Below are 12,340 nucleotides of genomic sequence, written 5' to 3' on the forward strand. Positions count from 1 at the left end.
TCCTGGAGCTCACTTTGTAGACCAGGCTGGCCTCGAACTCAGAAATCCGCCTGCCTCTGCCTCCCGAGTGCTGGGATTAAAGGCGTGCGCCACCACACCGAGCTGACTTTTTTTTCCTATTAAAATTTTTTTTGAAAGATTCATTTTGATATTTTTAGTTAATTATTTTTTTGAGACAGGGTTTCTCTGTGTAGCCCTAGCTGTCCTGGAACTTGCTAGGTAAACCAGGCTGGCCTTGAACTCACAGAGATCCATCCACCTGCCTCAGCCTCCCAAGTGCTGGAATCAAAGGTGTGCACCACCATGTCGAGCTTTTGAAGTATTTGTTAATAAAAGGTCTTATGATCTTATCCACATGTTATGGCCAGCTATCATATAAAATTCAAATTTCACTCTAGTACATAACCAGCCATCTAGTTGGAAAGTGACAATGAACTCTATGTGTCTTAATTCAGCAGCTAGCCCAGATTCCTCTGATCTTCAACTTAGCCGTGGTTCTAAGGGTAATTCCTGAATTTGCTCATGGGGAACACATTTTAGGAGACTGATATACAACTATTTTCTAGTCTTTTCAGATATTGCTTTTCTTTTAAAGCGTAAAATTCCCCTCAGAAGAGACAAACTCACATTTCTTTCTTGAATTCTTCCATTTTTTGGTTCTCTACATTCAGCAGTTCTTTTGACTTGTTCAGCTCTTCCACAGTTTTCAAGTTGTTTTCCTTAAGTGTGTCCAACTTAAAGACCAAGAGAGAAAGAAAATGGATGAAATCATTTCATTTTTCAGTGACATGGCTGGATAAATTATTCACAAAGATATGTATTTAAAAATAGATGACATTAGTCATATGTAAGCGGCAGGGAGAGTCATCAGGAGACGAGATACAAACGACAAGCTGATTATGAACTGTGCGCACATCCCCTCCCCCTTCACTCATTTCCTGTACACCTGGCCAAAATGCCAACCTGAACTGCCCGTGTGTGACAAGGCAGAGCGTCCTTTAGTCCTGTGTGCTTTTGTTTGTTTGGTTACCAGGCTGGGGTTATCAGTGTACACTACCATGTCTGGCTTTGTTATTCTCTTGTAAAATTCTCAGTATTTTCTCCTGAGGTTGCCCTTCAAAACAGCCCATCTTTAAAAGGCAAGAAGTAGACTGTCAAGCATCAAGTCTCAAGGATCAATCTTTGCAATCCTGCAGTAAAGCCCTTTTCTCTCCTTACTCATCAGTAATATACGAGATGATCTTTCCAAGGTCAGTTCTAAACTTATAAAGCTTATTTATTTGAATCAACCATGTGTCAGCCGGGGGTAAATCCATCTGCAATTTCTGTGAAGAGGAAGACACCATGCTGCGTGAAGTGTTCTCACAAACGTTCTTCCCACACACTGTCCAGGAGCCTTCTTAACGCCTGCCCTCTAGTGGGGATGTCAGGCATTTCATGAATGGATCACTGGCTGGTGGCTGGAGTTCTTCGAATGGATGGAGCTTATTCCGTCCATCCACTATACAAGGTGTGATTCTAGAGGCAAGCTAGCAAGCCTGGGCTTTATATCCTTATGTTTTATAGCCAGAGGAGGGAGATGCCTCCCTTTATCATATCATATGCCATCAACCAGGAATCCAGAAAGTACCATGCTAATTTTAACATACCACATTCCTTTTTTTTTTTTTTGGTTTTTTGAGACAGGGTTTCTCTGTATAGCCCTGGCTGTCCTGGAACTCACTTTGTAGACCAGGGGGGCCTGGAACTCAGAAATCCGCCTGCCTCTGCTGGGATTAAAGGTGTGCGCCACCACACCCGGCTACCACATTCCTTTTATTGTCCTTTAATATCCTAGATGTATGACTGAGGGAAATAAAGCATTGTAATAGAGCCGGGCGTGGTGGCGCACGCCTTTAATCCCAGCACTCGGGAGGCAGAGGCAGGCGGATTTCTGAGTTCGAGGCCAGCCTGGTCTACAAAGTGAGTTCCAGGACAGCCAAGGCTAAAAAAAAAAACCCCCCCCCAAAAAACAAAAAAAAAAAAAAAAAAAGCATTGTAATAGGCCCAAGAAACAGCTCGTCTACCTTGTGATCTGGTAATAACTGGCCTCCTGAGGGAAGACAAAATTCTGCTGGATCCCATCCTCCAGGAAAATGTTCAAAACACGGGAGTACTCTCTGTAAATTTTTATTTACCCAAATTACCTAAAAATGTCCATTTTGGAAGATCTGACCTTTAGCCTTGATGAGGGGGCTTAGTCTTCACGTAGCTTTTCCACCTGGCAGTCTCTTCCTTTGAACTACTTCCTGAATGTCTTACTTGCCTGTGACTTTAAAAAGCACCTGAAACTATCTAGACCTTCACATCCCACTTCAGATAGCTTTTTGGGAAGAATTTCTGTGAGCTGAGGAGATGGGCACAGGGCATCAGAGCGACATCCAAAGGGAAATGCTACGTGTAGACAGAACAGAAATAACCTGACGCCACAAATTTGTCAGAGCTCCAGAAATGACTTGCTCAAGAAGACACGAAAGGATGTAAATACTGAACCAAGCCAAGAAAAAGCCTGTACAGGGGTGGGGAAATGGAAGAAAGTTGAAGGGGAAAAGGAAGGATAAAAAGGAAGGCTATAAAACTCTCACAGTGCCATCACTAAGTAGTTATCTAAGACCGCCACATATGAGGGCTTCCTCTTCATCCTTTGGCTTTTTCATTAGTTTTTAGGATCTTCGGTAGCCCAGACCAGCCTTGAACTCCTAATTCTTCCACTGCCACTGCCCAAGGCCTGGGTTTATAGGCATGCATCAGTGTCTCCATGAATCCTTAAAGTTTAGTGCTACTAAGCAAGTACTAGATTCATAGCACGGTGCACATTCAGGTCTAACACAGATCAAACTTTAAAAGTCCACACTTCAAAAAGACTACTCCTCGCTGTGTGGTGATGGCGAACGCCTTTAATCCTAGCACTTGGGAGGCAGAGGCAGGCAGATTTCTGAGTTCGAGGCCAGCCTGGTCTACAAAGTGAGTTCCAGGACAGCCAGGGCTACACAGAGAAACCCTGTCTCAAAACAAACAAAAAAAGACTACTCCTGAGTTAAGTCTTTTTAAGTTAACATCCCATGAAGTCAGTAAGCTTGGAACACACACACACACACACACACACAGACACTTAAATCTGATTACTTCATTCTGTAGTCTTGCATTTGTTTGCTTGGTGTCCTCCAAGGAGGCCAGCGTTTCTGTTTTCTCTTTGGTCATCTGTTCCATGATCTGCATGGCGTCTTCTGCAGTCTGAGCAGCCTAAGCACAAGGAGACACAGTGAGGAGACAGCACGGGCACCATCCGGGAAATTCAGACTGCGCGGCTGAGGCTGCTCTCAGAGTCTGTGCGGCTGAGCAGCACACACATAGGGTGAGAGCCATCAGCCCAGCCGCAGCACACACAAACCAGGCCGTCTACACTGTGGAGGAGAGCCAGGCGGGGGGCCCTTCCCATGGCCTTCCTCATGACGTCAACTCTGAATCCTTTCCACGTTCTCTCCTCCCTCTCCACCTCCATCCAAGTTCCAAGTTCCACTGACAAGCATGCGCTCGTCATTGTGACAGACTATCTGGCGATGATGCAGAACAACCCTAGAGAGTTGAATGAATGGCTCTTACATTGACTGGAGTAAGTACAGAAGACTTTCCTGGCTACCTCAGTTTGGGGCTTTTGAAGTCACTCAATTTAAGCTAAGACTTTTTCACACAATTATAAATTATTTGAGCAATTATGGCATAAGGCTCAAGTTTTCATGGGAGACACTGAATGGGAAAAATCTAAGAGAGAAATGGAGTAATGACTATGACTGTGAATAAAAAAGATGTATGTCCAGTAATGTAAATTCTTAGCTACTAAATATAAAAAATAATCATATGACTATTGAAGACATTTGATTACAACTTCATTTGGTGGGTCTGATGATATTAATGAGAATTTGGTATTATACACGCTCTACTACCAGCCATGGGGATTTCAGAGGGATCGTCCCCCTCCGGAGGGACAGACATGATGCACGGAATGACACAGGAGACTGTATTTCAGTCTGCTCAGTGTGCACAGTGAAGCCTCCAGGAGAGAGCTAAATTTACAGGGATCAAAGCCTCTCCATAAATAAGAAAATAAGAAAACATAAAAGCTTTTTTATTCACAGTTTTCAGGGTTTTCTGCAATGAGGAGAAGTGACTTCTACAATTAGACATTCAATAATGAATCAACCCCTTAGGCTGTAATGAAAAGGTGGACATGGAGACACACACACACACACACACACACACACACACACACACACACAGAGCTAGCTTAGTCAGGTGGATTTCCCTAGATTGCAATGAAGAGAAATCACCTACACCTAAGCCCCGAGTGTTAGTGCACAGTTAGTGAGGACTCTGGGTGCTCAGTACTCGAACCTCTCACTTTACCGTGAACGAATGAAGGGTCTCAAGCTCTCTAATTTTAAGGGTAAGCTTGCTCTTGTCTTTCCTCAGAGTCCGGTTCTCGCTTTGGGACTCTAGGAGGTTGGCTGAGATGTGGCTGTTGGTCTGGGCCAGCTGGCTAATCTCTTTCTGAAGGATGAAGTAGCTCTCTTCCAGCTTCTCCTTCTCCTTCAGCGCCTCTTCATTTCTCAGCATCATCTCCCGTTTCTCGGCCAGGAGGTTCTTGTTGTCCTGGAGCACCTCGGCCCTCTCGGTCACGGCCACCTCGTGGTTCAGCCGCAGGTCATCTAGGATCTTGGTGAGGCAGCTGTGTAGTTCTTGCAGTTCCAACTTGGACTTGGAAAGGGCAGCGAAGTCGCTTTTGAGGGTCTCGATGTTGGCCGCGAGCTGAGCCGTCTCTGCACTCAGGAGCTCCTTTTCCTTAATGATCTCCTCCACCTTCTGCTCTGAGTTGGTCTTCTCTTGGGTAAGTGTGAAATTCTCAGTCTGGAGCTGCTCGCTGCACACCCTCAGCCTCTGTATCTCTTCCTCCAGGAGCACTACTCTCCCATGCAGCTTGTTGTTCTCGTACAAAGAGGTCTCGCTCTCCTTGGCCCTGGCCTCCTTCTCCAGGATTAGTGTCTGCTGGATTTCCCGAATCTCCTCATTTAGCTTCTGACACTCTTCCTGCAGGTTCAGGCCATCCCTCAGCAACATGTTCTTCTCGCAGCAACAGGTCTTCAGCTCAGCGTTCAAGTTCTCCTTCGCCTGTATCATGCTAGTGTGCTCTTTTTCGAGATTCTTTTTGGCATCCTGAGCCTCTTTCAGCAACAAGGAGAGGTCGCACTTGCTGCTCGTCAACTCCTGGTTTTCCTTCTTTCTTTCCTGCAGCTCCTTCTTGAGGGCATCGATGTTACCGAGCAGCTTCATCTTCTCCTGCATAACGATTCGCCTGTTTGTAGCCTCTTGGTCGTACTTCCTTCTCAGATCCCCTATGGTCTTGATAGAACTTTCCCTGTCAGCGAGCAGATCTCCGTTCTGCAGCTCCAGGGCCGACTTCTCCTTCAGGAGACTATCCTGCTGCTTTTTCAGCTTAGCGACTTTCTGGCAGGCCACCTCCTTCTCGGACGTTAAGTACGTGATCTTCTCGTTCAGGCCCATCTCGAGCCGGGCCACCTCTTCTGATTGTTTGCTGAGTTTCTCGGTGATGATTCTATTCTCACTGAGCAGCTCCTCCTTCTCTGCCAGGAGGGTCCGCTCGGAGGCCGCCAAGCTCTCCTTCTCGTGGAGGAGCTGGATACACTCGGAGTCCGTGATGGCGCGGCAGGTCTTAATCTCTTCCAGGAGTTTGGTGAGGCTGGCGTTCGAGGTCTGGAGCTGTCTCATATCCAGCTCCGCCTTCCTCAGCGCTTTGCTGGCGCAGTCCAGCTGCGTGCGCAGGGTCTCCGCCTCCGTGCTGAGCAGCTGTTTGACCTGCAGGGTGGCCTCCAGGCTGGCGCTCAGCTTCTCCTGGCCCTGGCGCAGCGTGTCCTTCTCAAACTGCAGGTCTCGGTTGGTCTGGAGAAGGTTCTCCCGCTCGGCCTTCAGGGTGAGGCAGGTGTTGTCCAGGCTCATCTGCTTCTCCGCAGCTGACTTCTTCTCAGTCGTGAGGTCCTCGATCTCTTGGACCAGGGCCTTCTGGTCCTTGACGAGCTCCTCGTAGGCGCTCTGCAGCTTCTGGATGACGTCATCCTTGTCTTTGACCAGGACCAAGTTCTCAGCGGTGAGCTTCTTGACCTGGCCCTCCAGGTGCTCTTTCTCAGCGCGCGCCTTCTCCGACATGGCCATCAGCTTGTCCTTGCAGAAGCGGAGCTCCTCGATGAGCACCTGCATGCTCACCTTGGAGGCTTCCAGGGAGTCGTTCTCCATGTGCATCTTCAGGAGTTCTTCCTGGGCAGCGTTGATCTCCTTAAGTAGTTTCTCTCTCTCGGCCACCAGGGACTCTCTGTCCCGGTGCTCCTGCTGATAGCGCTTCTCGGCGACCTGCTTCTCTTCCGAGACTCTCTCCTTTTCTAAGTGGAGGGTTTCGTTTACCGACCACAGTTTCTGCTGGTCTTCCTGAAGCAAAGTGATCTTGGTCTCCACTTCTATCAGCTTTGATAAAAGAGACCCTTTCTCTAACTTTAAAGCATTAGCCTCCTGGGCAAAGAGCTGCTTCTCTGATTTCAGACCCCTCAGCTCTTCTGACATCACTTCAATCTCTTTTTTGGCTGATGTTAACAAATAAGTTAGCGACTACAGGGACAAAAGATGGAAAGAATGGGAACAAATGAAATCAAGCAGGCAAATGCAAGCCCAAATAACTTAATGTGACCTAAACCAAAGGAGGTTTAGAATTTCCTACAATAAGCTTTGTAAACACTATCTGAATAACAAGGGGGATGAGCTGGAGGAGGGGCCCATAAAGGAACCGGACAAAGGAAACAAGCTTTGCAAAGGGACCATTTGCTTCTTCTCTTTGAAACAATGTGTGAAATCATTTCTAGAACCATCCTTGGGTTCCACATTAAGAATGAACCTCTTTCTTACTGTTCTGTCAGGTTTTTTCTATCTCAAAAAATGATTCATGGAAGATTTTTTTCAAAACTATGTCAGGGGCAAAACCAAAAAAAAAAAAAAGTGGGTATATTTTAATAGGTGGGTACATTCTATCAAAAGGAGGGATAGCAAGGGAAAGGCTGTGGGTGTGTAAGCCCTTTACTTGGCAGGAAGGACAGTCAACAGGCTAAGAGTGTCAGTCATCAGTCGCAGTGTCACAGGTATGCTTCTCAGGTGCAGACTCATTTCTAGGCCTTGCTGGCTACAATGAGGTGTTTTTTTAAATGTACTAATTTGTAAGATAAATTAATGATGTCTATATTGGTGCTACCCAGAGTTTTCTGTGATGGAATAAATGTTAATTTATTAACATTTAATATAAATAAATGTTATTCATCCTACCCTGCACAGTAGACATGTGCCCAGTGAGCTCTTGAAATGCACTGAGTCCTGCTAAAGAGCTGAATTCGAAGCTGTGCAAATTTAACTTTACACAGCCTCATCTAACTAGTGGCTTCTGGAATAGACAGCAGAGTTTTTGGGTCACCGGGTGACTGGCTTAGTGACCTCCTGAAGTGACATATAAAGCTTCCTGGCTGCATACATAAATTTATTTGAGGTGACACCCTTAGGTCTCATCAGATTCTTCAGAGTTTGTCATCGGATGACAATTTGGAAGAGGAATAAGCCTAGTATTTTAGCCAAAAGAGTTTTATATAGAAGCACCAAAGTCAGTGCGGCATCACATGAGCTACTAGACTGCTGTGGTGTAGTCTACAATACTGAAGCCTTTCAAGACACAGGAGACCACATAGAAGAGGAGAGACTGTACCCCTTACACCTGACATGTATTATGTCATGGTCCTCCTAATTAACGGGAAGGAGTGTGGAGTCTGTGTTGCTGTTCCTTTTGGTTCCTGGAACTTGATACTAGGGCAGGGTAGGTGGGCATTCTACAACTAAGACAGCCTTAACAAGAGGCTTTTAATAGTTTCAGATTCTCTTTCATGATTTCTTTTGTAAACTTCTCTAATGTAGTAAAATTAACATTTGAGATTAAAAAAAAATTTGAGCAATAAAAAAGTGAAATAGGGGGCTAGAGAGATGGCTCAGCGGTTAAGAGCACTGACTGCTCTTCCGAAGGTTCTGAGTTCAATTCCCAGCAACCACATGATGGCTCACAACCATCCGCAATGAGATCTGACACCCTCTTCTGGAGTGTCTGAAGACAGCTACAGTGTACTTACATATAATAAATAAATAAATTTTTTAAAAAAGTGAAATAGTAGTAGGAAAGGTAAACTTTACTAAGCTACCAAAGTCAAAGAACATAATGGAGTTTAGATAAGATCCTGACCCATAAATTGAAATTTCAGGTTCTAACCATTTTCAACTAATTAGATATTTTCTTGATTTATGTTAACCCAGCTTCCTTGTCAGCAAGCTCACAGAGGCTTCCTGGGGACAGTCAAAGCCTTCCTCAGAATTCTAATTCTTCCTATGAGACTCTGCTCAGCAGCTGGGTTCCCTCCGGTTCCAACACTGCCCACTTGCTTCCCTGGGCCTCTGCCTTGCACCTTTCTAGCATTTGTCTCTTTTAACCACCCTAGTGCAAGGTGGAGCAGGCTCAGCCAAGATGAGAGAAAGATGCTTTCCCAACAGAAAATCTACTGCAAGCAAGCAGACAGAGGCCAGGCAACAGTAAGAGGTTGCAACCACTGGGACAAGCAGCACAGGGGGTGGTGATAGCTACACAGGACATTTGGGGAAGAGACCTTGTAGCCATGACCCTCCTCTACAAGGACAGCAGCTGTCACAAAACACTAAAAGTCACAACAGATGCAATCTGCCACTCTGCCATGCATGCACAGGTCACATCTGTCCCTAACCTCTCTTGCAGCCTTGATGCAGAACCAACTAAGATATAACCCAAGTGCACTCTTTCTGCCCCAGAACATACTTTGGCTTTGTCGGCCTGTGTTTTCAGCTCCTCCATGTCCTGCATCAGATCTCTGTTCGCCTCCTGAGCAGCCTTCAGTTTCTCCTCGGTGTCTGCCAGCATCTTCTGGAGGTTCTGCAGAATTTCCTCATGCTGTGTTTTAGTCTCAGAACTGGCTTTTTCATACTTAGCTTTCAGGTCCTGACACTGGTTATAGCTTGTTTCCATCTTCTTTTCCTGCAGAACCCAAAGGAAGGGCTAAGCCACCAGGCCACACCAGTCACCTGGCCACACAGTGACAGCAGTCCCCTTTGCTTCTCCTTACCAGTTCCAACAGTTTTTTCTCCAACTCTTTCTTTTCTTCTTCATGTTTTCTGGCTGCTTGCTGCTGACTCTGCTCAGCTTTAAGAGTTACCTCCCCAATACTCTTCTGCAGAAAACTGGCGTTTTCATTAGCCTTTGTCAGCTTGAGCTGTAGCTCTTCCACGGATCTAGAATGAGTTCCAAGATAAAGAGTCAGATAGTTCTTTATACATATATGCACATATGCTGTGTGTGTATGTAATTTATTTATGTGTACATGCATGGTCACTGTGTCTGTATGACGTGTGAGTCCAGGCATGCACACACCACAGCACTGCACATGGAGGTCAGAAGACAACATTGGGTGCCAGTCCTCATGATCCACCGTGTTAGAAGCAGGGTTTCTCTTTACTGCTTCATGCTGGGAGACCCATCTCCACCTCCCCTGTCACTGCAGGTCCTTAGGATTACCTAGACTCTGGGGACCTGAACTCTAATTCTCAAGCCTATTCATCACTTTATCTACTGAACCATCGCTATATCTAGATTTCTTGTGTTTAAAATTGAAGTTATATTAGAAATATATTATAAATAATAATTAAATCAAAGACTGCAAAATTGATGACTATATAATTATACCTGAAATCAAGACAAACTTAAAAACGACTTGCTTGAAGAATAACTTTAACAACTGTGATTGTTCTAAAGACATTTAGGGTAACAACTACTATAGTTGTAAGGATTTATTACTTTATATTAATAGATCAATAAAGGAATATGAGTGAGATAAATATATTAGGCCAGGTATGATGATGCATGCCTTTCATCCCAGCACTTGGGAGATAGAGGCAGATTAATTTTGGGGAGTTCAAGGTCAGTGTGGTCTATACAGCAAGTTCTAAGACAGCCAGAGCAATAGAGAGACCCTATCTCAGATAAACATATAGATATATAGATATAGATAGATAGGCAGATAGACAGACAGGCAGGCAGACATAGATAGTGCTAACGAGCCGATTCAGTGATTAAGAGTACTGTCTGCGGGCTGGTGAGATGGCTCAGTGGGTAAGAGCACCCGACTGCTCTTCTGAAGGTCCAGAGTTCAAATCCTAGCAACCACATGGTGGCTCACAACCATCCGTAATGAGATCTGGCGTCCTCTTCTGGTCTGTCTGAAGACAGCTACAGTGTACTTACATATAATAATAAATAAATAAATAAATAAATAAATCTTNATGAGATCTGGCGTCCTCTTCTGGTCTGTCTGAAGACAGCTACAGTGTACTTACATATAATAATAAATAAATAAATAAATAAATAAATCTTTAAAAAAAAAAAAAAAAAAAAGAGTACTGTCTGCTCTTTCATCAAAGAACCAAGGTCTGGTTAGCACCCACATGGTAGCTCACAATCATTCAGAACTCTAGTTTGTGGGAATCTGATGCCCTCTCCTGACCTCTGCAGGTACTGCATGCACACAGTGCCCTTAAATAATTGTAGAAAAATCTATACATATAAAATGAAGATAAATCTAAAAATTTTTATTAAAGGTTATTTTCTAATCTAAAAAAGTATTAAGAAAGAAAATTAAGTAAGTTTCAAACTTTCAGCAGACTGAGTTACCAAAAGGTTATTTAAATGCCATTTGGGAAAAGAAAATACAAAAGTTTCCATAAGTAATTGTTGCTGAAAGAGAACCAGATGGGTGCTGGTGGGATAGCTCAGTCAGTAAGGTGTTTGCTTTGCAGGCAATGAGGACCTGAGTTCAATCCCCAGAACCTCTATAAAAAAGCCAAGTGTGGTGGTACGTGCTTATAATCCCAGCACTCGGGAGGCAGAGGCAGGCCGATCCCTGGGCCCTCCGGCCAGCTAGCCTAGCCTGCTTAAGGAGTTCCAAGCCACCGAGAGACCCTGCCTTTCAGATGGGGGTAGACAGAGGTTGAGGAGTGACTCTGGAAGTTGTCCTGCACCTGCACGGACATAACGCAGACAAAGGGAAGCATGAGCTCCTGGGAGCGTGGTGACAATGTGAGACATTAGCCCAGAGTCAGGGCCATCAAGGAGTCACCAAGCAGTGCTCGAGCTGGGAGACAGACAGTGCTGGCTCATCGGTCACCTGCACAGGCGGCACCTGGAGGCCTGTGCCTGGTGACTGAGAACTGGGGTATGTGGGTAAAAGGCTGGAGAGCAATACAATATTATAAGCATTAATATTTTACAAAGTAAAATTCTAATGGTTCCAAAATGTTCTCTAAATCTCTGCCTCATTAATTAAGTATTTGATTTATAATGACTGATATGGGGGGAGGGCAACTTGAACTTCAGAATAAGCTGGGTGTGGTGGCACACACCTTGAATCCCAACACTTAGGAAACAGACAAGAAGATCTTGAGTTCAAGGACAGCCTGGTTGATATAGGGAGTTCCAGGACAGCCAGGACTACATGTCTCAAAACACAAACTAACAAAATAGAACCTAAGAACATTAGACATTATTATTGGCAGACCTTAAGATAAAAGAAGTTTTAGTACTAGGACAATCTAAGTAAAAGTAGTGAGGGCCAAGACCAGGTGGCTCAGCTGGGATACCTCAAGTGAGCCTTGGTTCCTTTTCCTTTCAAATAGGAAGCTAGAAAAATATACTCTACATACACACAGTAAGCACACAGTAAGCCTCATTGGGTGTTTCCTGTCATTGTGTGAAGGAAGCTATAAACATCTCTAAGGTCCTGTAAAAGATGTTACTGCCATTATTAAACCAGTGCCTTGTCTTCCTAAGTCACTGAGGGGTCTAGAATCCTACTCCACTCCTTCCTTAACTCTGCCATTCTCATCTCAACAAGTTAAGTGGGTGGAGCTCATTTCAGAAGGCCACACAAGGACTGGTGACCAAGCCTGATGGGTATTTAAAGCCCACTGTGGAATAGTAAAAAAAACAGCACATGTGATTGACCAAACAGCTGATTCAAGGAGGGAGGAACAGAAAGTTGGACTGTAGCTCCAATCTCCAGACACACACACACAGAGACAGACACATACACACACAAGCACACACAGAGACACACACACAGACAGATACACACAC

General features: G+C 44.8%; 1 protein-coding gene across 20 annotated transcripts in view; it reads right to left on the reverse strand.

Annotated features, from left to right (window-relative positions):
• Window positions 1-12,340, reverse strand: part of Clip1 (CAP-Gly domain containing linker protein 1) — a 113,643-nt gene that overhangs the window by 31,827 nt on the left and 69,476 nt on the right. For 10 of the 20 annotated variants that reach the window (XM_021163643.2, XM_021163640.2, XM_021163636.2 and 7 more), the window contains 5 exons: window positions 9,279-9,444; window positions 8,975-9,190; window positions 4,444-6,711; window positions 3,166-3,282; window positions 628-734 (listed from right to left, as the gene is read on the reverse strand). In XM_021163643.2, the coding sequence (XP_021019302.1) occupies window positions 628-734; window positions 3,166-3,282; window positions 4,444-6,711; window positions 8,975-9,190; window positions 9,279-9,444 (2,874 nt within the window). The remainder of the gene's footprint in view (window positions 1-627; window positions 735-3,165; window positions 3,283-4,443; window positions 6,712-8,974; window positions 9,191-9,278; window positions 9,445-12,340) is intronic. The other 10 variants (XM_029476957.1, XM_021163648.2, XM_021163647.2 and 7 more) reach the window with 1 other exon arrangement.

Source organism: Mus caroli, chromosome 5 (assembly GCF_900094665.2).
Source record: "Mus caroli chromosome 5, CAROLI_EIJ_v1.1, whole genome shotgun sequence".
In the NCBI taxonomy this organism is placed as follows: Eukaryota; Metazoa; Chordata; class Mammalia; order Rodentia; family Muridae; genus Mus; species Mus caroli.